The sequence below is a fragment of the Dreissena polymorpha genome, unplaced genomic scaffold, assembly GCF_020536995.1.
Source record: "Dreissena polymorpha isolate Duluth1 unplaced genomic scaffold, UMN_Dpol_1.0 chrUn024, whole genome shotgun sequence".
Lineage (NCBI taxonomy): Eukaryota > Metazoa > Mollusca > Bivalvia > Myida > Dreissenidae > Dreissena > Dreissena polymorpha.
In genome coordinates this window covers 60,209-81,103 of record NW_026273338.1, presented here as the reverse complement: position 1 = coordinate 81,103, position 20,895 = coordinate 60,209, and the positions used below count along the sequence as shown (strand labels likewise).

Sequence of the window (20,895 nt, the reverse complement as noted above, 5' to 3'; positions counted from 1 at the left end):
ATTTAATAACTATATCGCAGAACCGGTGTTACTGGTGAAGACAGGTGCTTCACGGTTACTGTAAGAAATACATCCAAAACAAATGGTAAGACGTATCATGCTATTTCACTAAATCAGGATTTAGTCTTCTATTTAATTACAATATGATCGTAGTTATATCTTAATTTATATTACATTACATTACATAAAGTATTGTGTTTCCAATATGGTCGAGTTTGAGAACCCCTTATTAGTTTTAATTGATACTGTCTTTTATTAAATGTGTTCAATCGTTCATGCTTTTGTGCAGACATGACCGGCTGTCAACGGCTGCAATGTGCTAACGGTGGTTTCTGCGATGGGCATGACCCTTTAAAGCCCGTGTGTTTCTGCAAACAAGGATATGGTGGATCAACTTGTGCTACATGTAAGATTGAATATCGATATACGTCTGCTCCTCTGTTCCCATAACTAGTTCGACAATGAGAACACACATACTATGGTCTTGCCCTGAAAAGAAAATGTCAATATAATTTTGCGTCGTCATAATATCGTTCATCAATGCGTATATTAACGTTAATTGTATTTTTGCAGCTATCTCGATCAATCCACCCATAAGTAATACGGTATGTATACGTTAAATGCTTTGAGAAATACGTATAATAGTGTGACCTCATGTAAGATGCAAGCATTGAAGTTAATTTATACCCTTGATAAATCTTTATTAATTATAACATAGTGGGTTTGATTTATTGAAAAGAACGTCATGTTTTTAATGTATTTTTCAAGACATCCTTCGTCGGAACCAACGGAGGATTGCCGACAGGGATTCAGTGTCGCCTGCTGGAGACGTGTTTGTTCAAGTTTCAAGTGTGTGGAAGCTCAGCGTAAGAGATTACCTAGTTTCATAAGACTCTTTCCCCTATGTAGTGAACGTTGTTAACACGGTTTTACGAAGATACTCCTTCACTCAATGTTCATGTTGTGAAACAGTTGTGCATGTATAATGAATCATAGACAAATTTGATATATCATTCCAAAATTGATAATAAAAAAGATGTATTATGTTGTGACATCTATGATAATGTTTATTTACTAAATAATACAATTACCCCGTGTGTATTTAAAAAGCCTGTCGAGAAATCGTCGTATTGTTTCCAGTTTCATGATTTATCAAAAAAGCCGTAATGTAAAATTAAATACAGTTCGTGTATACAAATATGATTTTAAACACTTAAGATTATTAGGTCCGCAGAAACAGTAAAAAAAAAAAACAGTAATAAATCTTAACTGCATCACATAACTGTATTTCATTGACAGTTTCGTACATCATTTATCATTATTATTTAAGTTCAAAATTCCAAATTGGCCTAACAACGCCATATTTGGAAGTTGGGGAACCGGTTATAGATCAGTTCTCTGGACAGCAATGTGCCAACGGAACAGTTAATGTCTTATCATCAGAGCTGGGAACACATAGATTCTGTATTCAACATGTACAAAGTGGCGGGTAAATCTTGTGATATTTTGCAAAACGTTTCTTTACTGCTACGTAACTCAACACGAAAATCCGTTAATTTATGCCATTTTATTACGTATTTGGTTAATAAGTGATTTAAGTATTTATTAACACACATATATGTTAAAATGCTTTATTCAACAGGTTAGTTGATGACGAACTCTGTCCAACAATACGCATTACAGGTACGTGAATAACTATAAGAATTAAAGCAGTTTAAACATATAGCATAAAGGTGTATCTTTTACAAAAACAGTCTTTTGTGTATTACAGGATTATTTAAATAATGTGATTTTAATACGAATCGAAAATGAAAATTAATATTCATTCCACATTGGTTAAGACATTTTGAGTTGTTACAGTATTAAATGCTTTTAAAGGCCACTAGTCATATTATATATTATTGCTTGCAAGCTAATGATCTAACAATAAATGATAATGGAGAGATCTTTAGATCAGATGCTTAAAAGTTAGTTATAAGACTATCTTGTTGAAAACTATTGTTTGAAAAAGTGTGTCTGAAATTTTTAAATTCATTTGTTATCGGGTATGGTTATTATTTTATCAGTTCTGATTATATAATGTTAAAGTTTTAACAGTGTGAAAGTTGCACCACATGTTCAGAGCATTTCAAATTTCGAAATAAAAATTAATTTTAAAGGTTTGTATAATTTAAAAGTATGTACCTTTTAGTACGAATTAACATGAACATTGATTTCATGATACATGTGTATTCTTTACTAAATCGGTGATTTAATAAGTCTGCACATTTGAAGTACAGGATCACTCCTTGAACATTTTAATTTTGGAATTGTTGAGACAAAATTGTGGTAAATGACTGCATAATTCCGTATGGCTTAATGCACTTCCTGTGTTAAAAAGTAGATAACCATCCTGACTCGTTACAAATAAGCATGCAAACTCAAAATTGCGTCTATTTCAAAGGGGCCTTTTCACAGATTGTGGCATGTTTTGAAGTTTGTCATTAAATGCTTTATTTTTAATAAAAGTAAACATTGGATCTAAAGAGCTCAAGAATATCAAGAATAAGATTTTTTGTATTGAAAAAAGTAACCCTCAACTGGGCTCGAACCACTGACCCATTGGAGTCCTGGAGTAAGAGTCTACCACTTAGACCACTCGGCTATCCGTGCTAATACAATGAAGTATGTATTTTATACTTTATATAAGCAATCCTCGAAGTTCCACAAAATGTGACAACCACAACAGAACTCTCCAAATTATTCAATTGTTTCGCGTTGCAAGGCTTTATAATTTGCATGTTTATAAAGCGTCAACAGATGCATAGTATTGCTATTTTAGTGCATGGTAAATGTTCAGAATTACTGTTCCCTCACAAATATCATAATTAAATTTGCGAATCTGAAACAATGATTTTCAATTTTGTGAATTTCTTAAACGTGAAAAGGCCCCTTTAAGATGTCGGCATTTGTAGACTTGGTTCTTGACTCGAGTTTAAATTGGCTGCATAGAAAGTTGGTTAGCACACACACATTTGAATTGCTATCAGTACTATTTTGGTTTTGTATTCTAAGTTATTTTTATGTATTTCTTAATTTGTATTGTGTTCTTTGTTTGAAGAATTGTGCTCGAACGTATATGTTTGTATTTTGCGAGATATTGGGACTGCTAAATAATAGCCCTTTTGTTTAAAAAAAAAAATATCACTTTAAAATTCAGATGATGTTAATAAAAACATAACTCAATGCGGAACAATTATGCATATGCATCATGTTAGATTCAATTTTCCGAAAATTATGTATGTAATTTACGTTAAGTTGTAGTAAACAATATTTATTATTTATGTTTTATTTTTACCGATACTGACTTCTCCATTTTACTTTCATATTCTGCTTCTGGTGCTTAATGTTTAAAACATCACCGTAAAATAAAAAATAAAAAATTCTGGCCTCAACTTAAGTACAAAAGCCCTTTAAATTAATTGCATAGTGAAAGGATAAACTGAAATAAAAATGATTACTTCGTGTTCCTCTTTATATTTCTTAAATAATATGTTCACAAATATTTCGTTTTATTGAAATATACTGTTGACACATGTGCAAGCTAATAAACTTGTTACGCATTCACAATACGCCGTTATAAAACTTTATTTTGATACAACAAGTAATCTAGATAATCATATATAAATGCATGTTTTAATCTCATTTAATGATTGTATAACGTTTTTTATACAGGAGGAGCCTCCTCGCCGATTGACCAGGTACAGTATTTGAAGAACCAAATGTAGTGATGCAGTTGTGATTTTAACATTTGACTATTACGATATTGTAATTATAATAATAGGAACACGGTACATACACATGTATATATGTATGTTGCCATAAAACGGCCCATAAAGATCATCTTTGATCACATTTCACATATAGGATGTATATTGCACACAAAAACGTCACATAATTGTAAATGAAATATTAACACATATTCCTTTTTCAAGGCGTTCATGTAAGACACGCTTTTTTTCAGAATAAACCCCACTTCCTGTCTCCGACATTTGAAAGCGGATCTACCCTGGCGTGCACCAAAGGCGAAAATCTGCATTTGAAGCCGTTCTACACTAATGGAAACAGTGTCGGGTCTTTAAAAGACTGGTAATACTGAAAATACAATAAAGATATTTTATTTATTTTGCACGAGTTGTTAGTGCATGTGTTGTGTTGTTATTAAATAGACAATCAAGTATAAATCTCATTTACACTTAAGTAAGATTTCGGTAAAAATGAAAACATTTTGAACTTGTCAGATTTGCCAAACAGGAATTTCACCTCACATGGAAATCGTATCTTTAATTAAACGTAATTGAGCTATTATCAGCATATGGCCATGCTGCCGTAGCATACAGTACGTTATAGTATTTGCTATGGTAACCAGATAAATGTATAAATGTCTGCAGTCCTACGCTGACGGAGAGCAGCCAACAACCGGTAGACGGAGTATACATATTCCCTGCTGAATTTTTAGCCAATATCTGTTCAAGTGACATTGTCTACAAGGTACCATCTCCAGCCGCGGCTGGTTCAGAGTCGAAGCTCTGCATCAAAGTCTCTGTCCTCGGGTATGATCTCGATATGTGGATATTCATTATTGTAAATAAAAAATATTAAAATATCTATGCCAATTATAATCTTTCAAAACGCCGTATTCGTATTTTATCAAGAATACCTATTATAATTTAAGTGGCTGTTAAATATAGTGTGTAATAGTATAAATATATGTATCAATTTTTACTTATATTTATCATTTTAGAAAACAAGGTGAAGAAAGGTGCATCATGTTGAGAGTTGCCGAAGCGACACATGGTATTACTTCATTTTTGTGCAATGTGTCGTGCAATTTATAAGTATATTATATACAAATTTCATGTCAACGCACCTTTTAGTAGGTTTGTTTTTGATTTTTCCATGTATCCTTAAAAACAAACAACTACATTGTATCCGCTTCTAACGGATCCTACCAGTCTTGTGTGGGGAGGCATTTGTCTCAAAATCGCGTCGATATATTGTACCCCTGTGAGGCTGTGACAAGTAAACATTATGAACAGTTTTTAACATTGAAATGTTTATGACCATGACACAAAATTAACACATGTCTTGAAAAAGACCATGCTCAATCGTTGTAACCTTGCAATAACATCGGCGTGATACATGGTTGACAATGGATTCAACGTGGTCAATAATCGTCTTTGAAACGTGCTCGATCATGTTTTGATCTTGATCAACCAAAATTTGACAACGTTTACTTCACAGGGGTTAAACGTTAAACGTTTCTCAATAAAAAAAGGGCCCTAAAGTCGTATATCTGCAACAATCATTTAATATTGAAATGTTTTAAATTCTTAACATTCGGTTATTGAGTTAATTAATATTGATTGGTTTAATATTATCAGCTTATGTGAGTATTGGTGTCGTTCTTTTATACGATAGTATTAATATCTTCCCTCCAGACATTCATCCGTGCAAAGGCGTTGTGTGCGCAGCGAACTCCGTATGTGTTTCTGATCTGGAAGCCAACTCTTCAATATGTGTTTGTAGGAATGGCGCAACTGGTAAAAACTGTTCACAGAGTAAGTCATTTTCCAATATTGTTTGTCAAATAACCAGTGATTAATTTTATTACCAGATTATTCATACATTTTGTATTCGTATTGCATTGTGATTAAGTTATACAATAATTTATCAAATGTTAATTAAATAAACATCAATACACAGCCAACGAGCCCCACAATCTTCCTGGAATTCAAAACCTCCCAAATACGACATCTGATGGCCCTCATTTTGATGGAAGCAGTAGTCTACCTAAGAACATTTCATGCGTTGCTGGAAAACCTTGCTTAATTAGTGTTCCGTACCAAGGGATCGCGTCCAAACAGTACGTATTTAACCGAAATGTATATTCATTCTTTAAGCGAATTAACAAAATGTTTAAACCTGAAATAGATAGTGTTTGGCCAAAGATTTATATTATCGTTTGGCTATTCTTTTTAAACAATACTTGAATACACATTGGCAAGTAAGAACATTCTACGGAATACTGTTTCTGGCAAAAGGTATTGATGAATGTGTTTTCCAGATATAGTATTTTAATTTGCAGCCCAGTACCTGGGAGCTGTGATTTTAATACAGGCAATGTCACGGTAACCTCATTCACAGGGTCTTCCCATTCACTTCTTGTCAATGTAACAGTTCAAGAAGGAAGATATAGGTGCTGCTATCAGACCACCTCGGATGGCACAAGCGATGGGTTTGTAAAAACACCTGCGATAAAAAGTATCCGTATTGATTACTCTTACATTTTTTAAGACGCGATTAATACTCGACAATAGATAATGTATTACTAGCACACACTGTCTTGTTGTTTTTGTAGTTTTTTTTTGGTTGAGGTTATTCCTTTCCAATAAGGCGTTAGAAGCGCCATTCGAACAATGAACAGTTATTTTGTTACATTCAACAAGATTATTTTTTTACAGTGTCAATGTTGACGAATTATGTTTCGATGTCAACATAGGTAAAGAAGGTAAATTTTGGATTGTCTATCACGATGTTTTTATTTCTATCATATTGCATATTATTGTAAAAGTATTGATAAAAATGTATTCATGTTAATGTTTCCAGACAAAGGCCACATCAATGCAACGATTGACGTATGTATGAGTATTATAGAATGAACATATAAGAAATAATATATTACTTATTATCTTTATTCAAAGTATAAAGATATTCAAACAAAAATAAAGCACTTGTTTAGCCGTAACAGCTTTTAAAAAGCGTTAGCTATAATATGTGAGCATTTTGTGAAGTATTAAATGAATTCGTTTCGTAATTATTTTGGTGTAATGCGTTTACTTTCTAAGTATTTTCTCTCAAGGATTCAGAGATCACTTACTTTTACGGGTATGTTTTATGCCGTAATGTTTCTTAAGTCATGCAAACAACGTTCACATATATATAGATAATACCCAAATTCTTGACACCGACACCGAGTGAAAATTCAGTACTGATGTGTCAACCCTGTATAACCTGCCACATACGTGTTGGTTCTGCATTAAATGATGGCCGTTGGTAGGTATAACTCACTTGTTCACATTTAAGTAGTATTTAACATTATATAAATCTTTACATTTCTCATTTTAATACATATCAATATGACAATATTACTAACTATAAAATAGTATTAAATATAGTGCATTGGATATTATTTGGTGAATAAAATGTTTCCGTGAGAAACGTAATAAAAGAAAAAAGCTTTTATTAAATTTAGTTTAATAAAAACCCTTGTGTACGGTATTTGAAGAGTTCTTAATGTTTTATCATAACATTTTTCATGCAGCGAGCAGGTTCGAATGTGTGGGAATCTAATAGCAGGCGCGCACGTTTTTCAAACGCAACCAACTGCTGACAAATGCATCACTGATGTTGGTTATGCTACTTCTTTTACTTCTGGATCAACCACGTTTTGCGTTAAGTCAGGGTAATGTGTCTTTACAGAACTAATTGGATGTTTCCATTGTAGAAACACGATTAAAAAATTTAAAATGCTTAAGATTTTTATTTCACCTCAAACGATATAATCTCAAAATTTGGCTTATATAAGAGAAAAACTAAAATGTTTCATCTTTAGCTACTCCGTATTCTACGTAAATAAAAGACAGCCTTAAGCGTTGTGGTTTTAAACAGATTGAAATACTAAATTTACCAATAAAATGTAATTTTGTCTGACAATGCAATTGATCATTTTGTTGCACGTGTTATTGTATGTGCTATAAACGTGCATTCTATAAACAATATAAATTATTGCTGACACTACATCGATAGGGCATTCCAAACTTAAAACATTCCTAGCAACACATATAGACATAAATGTAATTATACATTACAAAATTCAAAAAGTACTTTTAATTATATTATGCTTTCCTGTGGTTTATAGACAAATATCAGTGAATTAAAACTGATATTTCACTGTTTCGAACAGTGAAAAATAACAGTGAAAAAATATCGATATTGTTCATTGTTTTACTGTGAAATGACGTAATGTTTTTGACTAAATGACGTCATAAATCCAGCGAAATTATCCAGTTAAACTCTTTTACAATGTAAATAAGCGGTGAAAAAAGCATAAAATAAAAAGAAAATTTATTGGATTTGATAGAATATCGATTTTTATTCACTCGTGATCAGAGAAAATATATATTTTCACTCGTGGCTGCGCCACTCGTGAACATATTATTTTATATGATCACTCGTGAAATAAATCAATATTCCATCGATTCCAATAAATATCCTCTATTTATTTTAAGAGAACCGATGGGCATGTATTTTATGTTGAAGATTGCATCGAGATGAAATTATCCGATTATGAAGATCGTTCAAAGTTTGAAAGTGTGAACTATATTATTTGTTCACAAGTGTACCGTGTTATTGAATGATTACATGACTAGACAGGCGTGTTTTAAATCATCCCTAAAACGAATGACCAGAAAATTCTGACTTCTGTAAATATTAAGTTGACGATGTATATTTCCCAAGTATGAAAAGACGAAAACAGAAGATTGGTTTATAAATGCACACAAGTTTACGCATAAACTTTTGTTACAGTGTACATGGAGAAGAACGGAGTTTTGAAGTTGAAATAAAACATCAGACAGGTAGACGTGTGTACTGTTAATACGATAGTTTATCGGGTTTGGAAATAATTGGTGATTTCGTACTTACATGTAGTTCCAGAGTACAGTTTAATCGTAAAAGGTGTCTTCAGCTGTCTAAAACTGCAATTGTCGAATAATTCGTGTTATTAAAATCTTTATATTCAGTAGCATGTAATAATGCATTTAGAACGTAATTATTTTGTTATAATGTTTCTTGCAGAGTTTGGAATTTGCCAAAAATTACACTGTTTGAACGGAGGAAAATGCGTTTCTACCGAATCTAATGCAACTTGTCAATGCCCCTTTGGTTACGGCGGTAAAACTTGCGAAGTTGGTACGTTATGCATATTATTTGATATATCGACGTTTTCACTTCACAACGTAATGACATTAATAATGTCTGGCATTAATGAAAGTATTGCCTCTTAGTGTTCTCTGTCGACAAATCATTTGATGTTTACGCGATCAACATGATATTATAAATACATGTTTGAGTAGTAAAATCAGTGATATTGACTGACGTACAATAAGTTGTGAAAATGTCATACTGAATACGAATATGCCGTAGTTAATTATCGTTATTTGAAGTAACAATATCGCTCAGTTGTAGGTAAATTTTATATGAAGGCACACTGTTATAGATAATAGATAATACACAATTTTTAGACAATACGTCAAGGTTTATTTAACGAAAATTCACACAAAATACCACAAACTGTCCTTCAACATTTTAAATAACTTTTCATTGTGTTCTTAGCTGAGAAAACACAAGCAGATTTGTATAATAAAAGCACTTAAAAAATGAATTCTGAAGTTGCATAAGGTGTTTATGTATAATAAAGAATAGTGCAATCTGTTTTGTTCAAACAACCTCCACAACAGCGACATCTACAACAATGTCCAACACAACACAAAGTCAAGCATCTTCAATTGACTCTGGTGGTAATTCCATTGGTGGAACTACGATGTTGCCTTATGTGAGCAGTTGTAACTTTGACAATGACACCAACTGCATCTGGCACAATGTCCATGCCGGTGACAATTTTAACTGGACACTTCATCAAGGAGAGACACCCTCGGAAAACACAGGTCCAACATATGATCATACTACAGGAACTCCCCAAGGTGTGTTACCCTTAAACAAAAGTAAACATACATCTGGAAAATAGTTATTGTTTTCATTGGTATCCTCGATATTGTGTCATAATAGTAACTGTGTTGATCAAGCTAATTAATTCCAAGTATAGTTATATATGCTTGTGTTGCGCGTGTTTGTGTTGTGTCAAGCGCTTTGGTTTTGTGTTGGACTTTTTTTTCAAATTGTCGCTTGCCCGAAATAAAAGAAACGTTCATAAAATAAGTGGAGCAGCGTAAGTTTCATGTTGTTCATATTCTCATACGCATCTTTTAACTAGTAAACACTAAACAGAGTCGTGTACAAATGTAAATGTACATTATGCGACTGTTAACGTTTTCTTTTCAGGCAAATACTATTATATAGAAACAAGTGCCCCAAGACAGGCTAATGAAACTGCTTGGTTAGAAAGTGAATACATTGCATCATCTAACGGAGAAGCACACTGCTTGGAATTCTGGTATTATATGTTTGGTACTAGTATTGGTTATTTGAACGTACGATTGTCAGAAAACACAACCGTGCCTGGATATAATATCTGGTCCATGGAAGGAAATCAAGGGCCAAAATGGATATTTGCGCAAGTACCAGTGACAACGGATGGTCTCAATCGGGTAGGTACTTCATAAGTTGATATTAACAAACATGTGCAATGATGATTGTCTTCTCCATAATGAATTTACCATGTGTTATGATGTTTCTCAAACGATATTGCCTATTTTCATGAACAAATGTAGAACCAACACGGATACTTACTTCCAATGATGGTCGTAAATAAGTTTAGGGCAAATAAACATACATATTTCTTCTAAAAGCAATTTACATCGATTAAGGTAAAATGGTATTCGGTCTTTAAATCTCGTCGTCTCATGTATTATTAAAATTATCAAACACTATGATTATAAACCGTTATACCATGCATTTATATTTTCAGATTATATTTGAAGGTACAGTAGGAAATGGTTATGAGGGTGACATTGCTCTTGATGATGTCTCGTTTAAACAAGGCAACTGCTTCATTGCCACGAAGATTACATCGGTAGCGTCTAGAATTGTGACATCAACCGTTCCGACTACGAGAATGCCAGCCCTTATTGGACAAGGTATATTTCGTTTGAAAAAAAAGAAATCCAGTAAGCCTACGAAAAAAGAAATGCGTTTATTGACTGTATTACTAATTGCATGGAATTACAATATTGAATATATTTACTAAAGCAAAAATTACCTGTCTCAGTTACGAAAGACGTCAACAAATGTTTAAATCATTAATTATAATGTTATTATTCTAAATAAATAACATAGGTTTGCTCTTCAAAGGTTACTGAGCCATCAAAAATGGAATGTGTGTTATTAAGGTTTATGACCACAACTTTCGTTTATCTTTGTGTGTTACACAGGTTGCTATGGCGACCCATGCGTTCGAGGCGTGTGCTATGTTCACTTTGACGAATACTTTTGTCTTTGTCCATCTGGGTTCAATGGGATAAACTGTGAAATAGGTATGCATGTAAACTTTGTTAAATCTGCATTAACACTTACTTAAATTTGCTTAAGGCAATTCGTGCTTCAATTGTTTGTTATTTCATAAATATGTATATTAAATTTAGTGTACAATTTATTTAAATTGGTGTAAAATTGCTTCGTCTTGCAGATACAGACGAATGCAGATCAGCCCCTTGCAAGAATGGGGCAACGTGTGAAGACGGTATTGATAAGTTTATTTGCCACTGTCCTGATGGATATACTGGGCATTTATGCGAAACATGTAAGCATGTTCTCGCTCTTATTAATACTGTTCTAATAAGATGAAATTTCTGTGTCCACTTATCAAATTGAAGTGAACCACTAAAACCACAAATTATTCTTTTGACATTAAGTAACACATTGTTGCTGCATGGTTTCGCATTCAAATTATGTGACTTTATCCAGTACATGCAATCGTGTCCTGTATGTATGCATTATATTTTAGATATGGATCCTTGTAACTCAAATCCATGTGTGAGAGGGAAGTGTTTTTCTCACCTAAAACTTCACATTTGCATTTGTCCAGCGGGCTATTCTGGACAGTTTTGCGAGAGACGTAGGTTTCAATATAGTTCAACGCCAAATTGTTGTATTTACGACCCGTATATTGTTGTATATTTTATTTCGGAAAATATTAATATACAGTTTTCAATACAATAATAATATTTAAGTATTTGAAGTTGTAAAACGCAAAACGCATTGAACATATGTGGTTTGATTTGTTATGTGTAAGATCCTAATAAACAGTTTCATGGTCTAAATGACATTTGCTACATCTATTTCAACCCGAAACATACACACACGTTAATATGCATATGTGCACTGTCTTAACGTATCGATGTATAATCATTTAAGATTTCGACCATTGTGCGAGCCATCCGTGTGAAAATAATGGCCGATGCAAGAATGTCAATTCTTCGTACACATGCGAGTGTCGATTCGGATTTTCAGGACAAGATTGCTCTAAAGGTAGGGTATCCGTCAATTGCTTCATATACATTGGTGTTTGCCAATATTTCGGATTTTAATTCATCATAAAGGACTTAATCTTCTTAATGTTTGAAAAACGATCTTACCGATTTTTTTCCGATAATTCTTAATAGTTACGGGTTTAATAAGCCATTTGATCTAAAACATGTAAGAAACATACATAAAGTAACAAAGTTTATATATATATATATATATATATGTTTAAATGTGCTTTTAAACATTAACGTCAAACACATTTAGATTATGTCCCTTTACGATCTTTTTTATGCAATGCATGTTGACAGAACATGGAACAAAATGCTTCGCTTGTAAAGGCAGTAAACTGGATTCTATTTGCAACACGGTTACTACGTGCAACTCAGACGAGGTAAATTAGAAGTAGACAACATCAATGCATTACACATAAATCAAAACTGTTTTGTTTGTAAATCGCTTAGATAACACAAAACTTGTTTATTTTAATATGCACGTTATTTTAATATGCACGTTTTTGACATGATTTTCTTGAAGCAAGTTTATACGATTTCTATGTCAACATTTTGTAATTTCAATCTTATACCAACATATTCATATGACCGAATAATATTAAAATAAACAATTTATATTCTTTGTATGGTATCAAAAAGTCGTTCACTTCAGTACAATTATTTAACGATCAAGATGATCGTCGATACCGACTCGTCTACTCATATATTACTCACATAATTGTGTCTGTGTATGAACGAAGCAGCCTAAAGTATTTTCGAGCACATGTCTTGTGTAAATAAAAGTAGTTTTATGACATACAGCAGACAATTATTGAACTAATACATGTCTTTCTTTTATTTTCTGGTAAAACTTTGTGCGACCTTTTTATTCTAGTTTTTGATTCAGCAGTATGGTAATGGCCTTGAAAAAGGCATTGGGTCATTTACTCTCTCTTAAACTATGTGCGTTTTAGACGCGGTTGTTTTTTTAAAGCAGTTGGTAAATTAATATAACAAGATGGTCACAATTGTCCGTAAACACTCACTTGACCTACAGGTACAAGACTAGTCGTAGACTTGACCTGATGACAAAATGTTTTATCCATATTCAAACATAACCTTGAAATAATTAAGATAAACATTGAAGATTTTGTAAAAAACATGTAGCTTTTAGCGTTGATACAAAGTTTGTGTACGGTTTTACCTGGTGACCCTTGGTTTGGATGCACGTCACTCAGATTCAGACTATGCATAAACATTGTAAAAAAACATTATGATACAGTTTCTTCTTTTAGAGCCATACATGTTGCTTGTAGATTGAAACAATATTTGAAATTGTGACATACACGTGACTCGAAATAGGACCTATTGCTTTCCATTTAACATTCTAAGGCGTCGATCTCAGTTTTTTCCTTCTTTGTAATGTATGTGTGCTTCATGTGCAGTGCACTTGTTTTGAACATGGTTTCTTTCCTGCTAATGTACTTCACGTTGCACTTAATGTGTTCTAGATAATTAAATAAAATATGGAGACATTTTAACTTTGTGACCAACTATTCTCACGATCTAACAATACATGTTACCTCTAGAGTGGTAACGATCTAAACATTGACGCACGACACACGACAGACGACGGAAGCCCAAAAAAATAATACCAAATATTCTTACAGTGATCACTTCATTCTCATGCGAGCTGAAACACGTCTTTTGCAAACTTTGAACTAAAATAAAACACATGAGAATGCAATATATGTGGAACTTTTTCACCTTGATTTGTTTCAGTCCTGCTACGTTGACACATTTCTTGACGGCGATGGATCAATTAGATATCATGCAGGATGCAGACAAAGTTCGGTGTGTATCCTTTCTGCTGACTATATTAAACGTTCTACGTAAAGTGGTACTTAAACACTTTTTTTAATCGGATCAAATCATGCCCCTATTAGAAACCTATAAAAACTTAATAAATAATAATTACTGTTCCCATTCAACTTTGAATCGTTAAATCCGTATTTGTATTGAAAGTTTAACACTTTCGTGATTTAGTTCATTCATCTACAAAATGCTATGCTTATTTACAGAACTGTATGCCATATACAGGAGATAATTGCACACATTGTTGCGATACTGATTACTGCAACGATAACGGGTGTGGACTGACAGGTACGTGCCCATTATCACAAAAACATGAATACCATTTCCTTGAGCACGTATACATGAATATGTACGTTTTGAAGCCCGTCTTTTCGAAGAAACGTTTAGCCATTCTAAATGCAACAGCGTTAACGTTTTTCTGTTAGTAACATTCTCAAAACATATTCAACACATTGAAATGACCCTGTAGGCCAAGTTTGATAAACAAGATGAACATATGCCAATATAAGTGGCAATTCGACACATACTCGCTATATAAGCAGAATATGAATTTGGGAATTTAATTCACTCTTAACAATAATAATTCTCTTGCAAAATGACGTCATGGACGAACTGTGTACCACACGATGGCATTTTTTCAAATATTTGTCCATGTTCAGCTAAACCAATTGCACTGTAAAGAAGATAACATTCATTGTTTAGGTTGTGCAGCATCTCAAAGTGCTTTACGGATTCAAAAACAGTAAACATTTCTTCCACGAATTTAAGTAACGCCAAATCTCAAGTTTTTTTAGTTAGGGCATTTTGTTTGACGAAAATATGTATATATTGATTATAGGTAGGTAAAACATTTCAGAAAAAGGCTTGATACTTACTTGCATGTTTCCACATTAAAAAAATAAACTCATATGCGAATTTTAGTAACTATAATTTATAAATAAAAAAAAATATGGGTCTTCTTAACTGAGAAAGTTTCTAAAATTTTCATTTTTTCAATCAATTTTTCACGACCAAATTGATTTAGTGTTATGAAACTAAAGATATACATTATTTATTTCAATGCTTCGTATGGGTTGCATGTGGCTATATAAAATTAAGTTTGATGAAAGTAAGTTAAAAGTCACTTTAACAAAATTTGTAGAAATATTTAAATTCATTTCGAATTTATCTTATGACAAATAATATGTGTAGTTCGCAATTTAGAAAAAAATATTTTTTTTATCAACAAACTACATTATTTGTCTTATGATTCACTAGCAAATAATTCATTTTACAAAATAAATGCAGAAAAACTACCAAGAACAAGAAACGTTTCGGACGTCTTCTTCTCACTGCTCTTTCTTATAATCTAATGACATAAAAACCATTGTGTTTGTTCTTTAAGTTTATATAATATATTCGCATTATTACAAAGTTCGCTTAGTGTGAGTTACGTGTGACCATATATATACACGACAATTTTCCAATCATTTTATTTCAGGCTACCATCCTGCAAGTCAGCGTGGGCCGATATGTTTTGACTGCGATGATATGACTGACATGACTTTTTGCAAGCAGATCACGCAATGTGCTCCCGACGAGGTAATTGTTTCTATATGGAAATCGGTGAAAATTATTATTTTCTTCTTCTTTACATGAAGTTTATATCAAAAGACCATATTCGGTGGTTTTAATTTTTTTTCTTATACCTGGTGAAGTGGCATGAACTGTTTAGTCTGTTTGTTCCGAAATTACATTCACATTAATTGCAAGTTGCATGACTGAATAACTTCTTTACAGCAGATAAACAGAACACAAAATACCTATGCGTGTTATGCCATCATGTTCGTTCAAGTTCATATAGAAAATTGATTTGATTGTTTAACAAAAAGTTTGCTTTGGGTTATTGCATATCTTTCATAAATGCAGAATACAATGTTCCGTCGTATTATTAGGCAATTCTTAAAAGCACGAATATCAAACACTTTCTTCCTTTACTAAAAACTTATTTTAACAGATACACGTGAAATCATCAGACACGTATAAACTGTTCTATTGTGTGTAATAATCTCGGAAAATATGCCAATTGTTTAACTTTGCTACAGATGTGTACAGTTTATGGAAGTCCGTCAATGAACTACGACAGCAAATGTATTTCCAAGGATAATCAGGTTTGTCTTAGTTTGAACCAAGTGCGGAACATGTACTTGTTGACATAGATAGACCCTTTATGATATAGTTTTGTACGTAAACAATGTCGCAATACATATGTTAGATACACATCATTGTTTTGTTTCTTCTTTTAGTGTGATGCCCAAGGTGGTAACAGGTTCTGTCAGTTTTGCTGCATCCACGACATGTGTAATCAAAATTGCACTAAGCACTAAAATGGTCTAGCGGATATGTATACGAAACTCTTCTCTTGATAATGTATTTGGAGTTTTTGTTCATTACTCTATAATAACATTTGTCGTTGTAAAATGCTGGAATGTAATGACGCGACACAATTGGTGCATATTCGAAACAAAGTATTGTTGTGTATTTAAACATATATGCTACGTTATAAAGGATTTTATTTATTTGTATATTAATGAATCGTTTTTCTTGTGCCTCTGTTTTACGTAAATATACCTACAGAGCTAATATAACTGGTTTTGATGTTTTGTTATAGGTTTTATCTTTCAATTGTTTCCAAATGGTTCCTGAAAGATGTTAAATGTCTATAAGTAAAAAAATGCATATTTATACATGTATTAATCGGAAAGACACGTTATGACGTGTTAATGTTAATTTCTATAAATAAAATTAGTCTAGATCGTTACGATTTTATATGTGTTGACACATTTAAAATCCCTCTCAAACGACAATATTTCAATTTATATACTGAAATAGCATCTGTTCTTACGATAAGATACATCTATATTAGTTCCTCGATTTACTACACAGATGTTATAGGCTTTCGCGTTTATTACCAAATTTTCAAACCTCGGTCGATTTAGTTTGGTTGTTTATCATTACATCGAACAAATTGTTAACAGACGCAGGATATGCAACACTGATATATTTGAACATGTTATTGGACTAAGACCTTCGACAACATTCGTTCGAAGTATAGTAATATGAGCTGTGTAAATGTCGTGGAGCGTTACACTAGAACATCCACGCAAAAAAGCCACAAAGGATCTTTCAACATGATATATTAGCTGCTCACACAAAGGCGGTTATTAATTGTAAACACGATTCTAAAATCATTGGCAATTTAACGCAACACGAACAGTTTTCAAAACTTAATTATTCCATCGATGGATTTCTTCTTAATTTCAAATACAAACACATAAATCGTAGGTTAATATTACCTCAAATGAACATTGCATTAGTCCACGGTTTGATGAACAATATTTAATTCAGAAATGACATGCACAAATAATAAAAAATCACAATATGACATAATCTTAACCTATTTACTTTCAGTAGAAAGACTTAATACATGCTTTTAACAATGGTAAATTTAGAGTTGCTTAATATCACTTTTGTAAACGTATATTTCTTATGACAGATATCATATAACTGTAATCCAGAACACAAGATATCCAGTCGACGAATGATTAATCTGTTCTCGAATATGATTCCATTTGAGTACATTTGACAAATGTAAATTTAATACATTCGTTAACGGTTCATGAAAAAAAGGATGATGGTTTAATCCTCGATTTCCTAAGGAAACCTGGGCGTAAATATGTTTAGTCATGCATAAAAGGATATAGAATGCAAAATCGAAACAGCTGTGAACCAATCAACTTCAGTTAAGTCACTGTTGACCGTATGAAACGAATATGCATGCTTTCAACCAAATACGATGACACGTGTAATGCAGGATCTACACTTTATAAAGTGCGTTCACTGTTGCTATAAAAAAATGGGCAAGACGAAGACGTAACAAGTTGAAATGAACAACTACATTATATTTTGATTTTATACTATCGACTCTACCGCAAACCTATGATATTCAAGTATATACATGTATGTTTCTATCGCAGATTATACCGATACTTAAGCGTTCTTCAACAATCAATAATATTTATGTATTACACATGTAAATATGACAATTTTGGGCATTTAGATCGGCAGCATGTTCTGTTATTTATCAATATCTCGACCATATTATGCGAATTAACGTCTTCAGCACACAATGATGTCACAAAAGGGATCAACATGTGTAGCTAACGTGTACGTAGATGCTTTCGCTGAAATGATTAACTTAATAAAACTTTACACTTTTCACCAAGGAACTGTATTTCTTAAAATGCCTACCAGCCAAATCATGATCGCGTTGTATAAAATAACATGAAATAAAATCACGTCAGCTTATGTATTTTAGCAAGTATACACATATGATTTTCTCCCTATAATGTTTATTCTTACAATACAGTTGAGTTATCATTATTGAAAACTATGAGTGTACTGGATTGTTCGATGATCGCTGTTCTAAGCGGCACTTTTCCGAAATGTCATACGGAATTTATCTTGTCTGGTCGTCCTAGTCGCCCATCAAATGTTCGTATTTTGGCGAAACTCAAACTGTATGATTTCTAGAGCAGCGACCCTTTAACTTATTCATCAACACGCAGTTGTTAATATTAAAACGTTACCAGTTTTCAGATATATTTTTCAGATTTATGTTTAGTTATTTATGAGCAGTTCGGATTTTGCACTTGTACATATTATCGCAGTATAAAACATTGAAATTGTATGGTCTGTGTGTGTAAAAGGTTCATCAGCAGTTTGTTTTGGATAGGTTTTTGCTTACGTATTGACATAACTATTTGGTTTGTTAAGCATATAGGTCCTTCATGATACATATCTAGTTTAATGTTAAGTGTTAAGTTGTTGTATACAACATGAAAGAATACAGTTCCGCACAAGTATAATAACGTAATTTTTCTCTACAAAGATAGACGATTCTTGTATTAAGATAATGAATTGACAAAGGTAATCCTACATGATAGCACAAACACTATCATAATACTCTAACATCCATTTAATAAAGTTCAAATGAATAATCATAAATGTATAATAAACACGTGTCTTGAAAAAAATAAAAATAACACTTAATATAAGGATCAATAAACATGTTTGAATAAAGACTGCATGAAACATCAAAAAGATAAAGATCGAATTAAGTATTTAACAATGACACAGACGACGGTTGAATCCTTTGGCAAAAAAATATTCTAGAAGTCTAGCTGTTGCCGTGCATGTCGACGCGCCAAAGTAGGCGTGACCTTTTGCGTCGGGAAGAACCTTGACGGCGGTCGAGACATCGGACATGGTTTATTGTACACTACATCAATGGTGTCCGAGTCACCATTTCCTTTGAACTTTTTGATCGCGAGATAGATAATCACGCCTACGATCATCGCTCCAGCCATTCCACCGGCCCCGACACCAGCAGCCTTGTGCAAAGAATTGCTTGGTGGCACAGATTTCCTCTTAATGATCACGACAATTGCTTTATTGTCCTTGTCTATCGTAACCACACAGCTCACGAGGCCCGTCTTGACTTGTTTCTTCTGTAAAGGTAATCAAGTTACTCGGTATAACAGTTCATGCGTAACGTAAATTATTAATCAATGACGTGTACAACTGCAGATCGAAATAAGAATCTGAACGCTCGATGCATATATCGGTAGCTACATAAAAACAATAAATACAATCTGTATTATTCGGTACGTTTTGTTTTATTTTATTCTTTTATTAGTTTATTTTGCATGAATGTTTTGTTTCAATGTTAAGAAAAGCACGTGAAATACAAAGTATTATCGTTTCTTTTTTTATAAATTATTTTACACAAATATATATATAAATGATCAGATGGGTGGATTTTGTAAATTACATACAATTTATAATTTATATGTAATGCAGCATTTACATAAGTAGCGGTATTGTGAATTAATTTTTCTGTTTTGTCATGAAATTTAAATTAAATGAACATTAAACTGAAACGTAAGGGCTTAAATAAGTGAACACGTTACATCGTATATCATCGCTGTCATCGGTACAGTAATACCTTAGATGTAAATGTAAATTTATAGAAGCCGCAAATGTTCTTGGATTTTTCATACTGAAGGAGTTACGTTGTCCAGTCAACACTTTGCAATATCGTTCGTCATGTAAACGGAACATCTGGAACAATGTTTGCAACAACACACACACACACACGCACACGCACACAAACACACACACACACACACACACGCACACGCACACGCACACGCACACACACACACACACACACACACACACACACACACACACACACACACACACACACACACACACACACACACACACACACACACACACACACACACACACACACACACACACACACACACACACACACACACACACACACACACACACACACACACACACACACACACACACACACACACACACACACACACACACACACACACACACAAACCGTTAAAGACATGATGTGTTCATCGTCTATTGGACAAATTGAAATCGATAGATCGTTTTATGAATGATTTTTTTTTCCGAAAACTCTTTTTATTAACATGAATTGTTAAAATATGTATGTATGTATGTAACACTAATACAAAGATGTGAAGATGGTTGCATATAACTGTTATAATAGGCCAAACATTCGAAGGGGTAGATTCTCCAACGGGAAACAAGTGAGGTCGCCAATAACGAGGTTACAAAGCTGTCAAGGTGATGT

The 20,895-nt window shown here is 33.0% G+C and overlaps 1 protein-coding gene across 3 annotated transcripts in view; it reads left to right on the top strand.

Annotated features, from left to right (window-relative positions):
* Nucleotides 1-16,963, top strand: part of LOC127863655 (neurogenic locus Notch protein-like) — a 39,389-nt gene extending 22,426 nt beyond the window's left edge. For all 3 annotated transcript variants that reach the window (XM_052403281.1, XM_052403280.1, XM_052403279.1), the window contains 32 exons: nucleotides 21-85; nucleotides 290-406; nucleotides 574-605; nucleotides 769-866; nucleotides 1,331-1,489; nucleotides 1,643-1,683; nucleotides 3,715-3,740; nucleotides 4,004-4,128; nucleotides 4,431-4,592; nucleotides 4,784-4,836; nucleotides 5,481-5,600; nucleotides 5,746-5,905; nucleotides 6,128-6,277; nucleotides 6,504-6,550; nucleotides 6,649-6,677; nucleotides 6,986-7,095; nucleotides 7,364-7,504; nucleotides 8,629-8,678; nucleotides 8,899-9,012; nucleotides 9,561-9,803; nucleotides 10,162-10,427; nucleotides 10,748-10,916; nucleotides 11,211-11,312; nucleotides 11,465-11,578; nucleotides 11,783-11,893; nucleotides 12,193-12,306; nucleotides 12,612-12,694; nucleotides 14,076-14,147; nucleotides 14,375-14,456; nucleotides 15,649-15,749; nucleotides 16,253-16,318; nucleotides 16,454-16,963. In XM_052403281.1, the coding sequence (XP_052259241.1) occupies nucleotides 21-85; nucleotides 290-406; nucleotides 574-605; nucleotides 769-866; nucleotides 1,331-1,489; nucleotides 1,643-1,683; nucleotides 3,715-3,740; nucleotides 4,004-4,128; nucleotides 4,431-4,592; nucleotides 4,784-4,836; nucleotides 5,481-5,600; nucleotides 5,746-5,905; nucleotides 6,128-6,277; nucleotides 6,504-6,550; nucleotides 6,649-6,677; nucleotides 6,986-7,095; nucleotides 7,364-7,504; nucleotides 8,629-8,678; nucleotides 8,899-9,012; nucleotides 9,561-9,803; nucleotides 10,162-10,427; nucleotides 10,748-10,916; nucleotides 11,211-11,312; nucleotides 11,465-11,578; nucleotides 11,783-11,893; nucleotides 12,193-12,306; nucleotides 12,612-12,694; nucleotides 14,076-14,147; nucleotides 14,375-14,456; nucleotides 15,649-15,749; nucleotides 16,253-16,318; nucleotides 16,454-16,534 (3,403 nt within the window). In that variant the 3' untranslated portion in view covers nucleotides 16,535-16,963. The remainder of the gene's footprint in view (nucleotides 1-20; nucleotides 86-289; nucleotides 407-573; nucleotides 606-768; nucleotides 867-1,330; nucleotides 1,490-1,642; nucleotides 1,684-3,714; nucleotides 3,741-4,003; nucleotides 4,129-4,430; nucleotides 4,593-4,783; nucleotides 4,837-5,480; nucleotides 5,601-5,745; nucleotides 5,906-6,127; nucleotides 6,278-6,503; nucleotides 6,551-6,648; nucleotides 6,678-6,985; nucleotides 7,096-7,363; nucleotides 7,505-8,628; nucleotides 8,679-8,898; nucleotides 9,013-9,560; nucleotides 9,804-10,161; nucleotides 10,428-10,747; nucleotides 10,917-11,210; nucleotides 11,313-11,464; nucleotides 11,579-11,782; nucleotides 11,894-12,192; nucleotides 12,307-12,611; nucleotides 12,695-14,075; nucleotides 14,148-14,374; nucleotides 14,457-15,648; nucleotides 15,750-16,252; nucleotides 16,319-16,453) is intronic.
* Nucleotides 16,964-20,895: the final 3,932 nt, after the last annotated feature.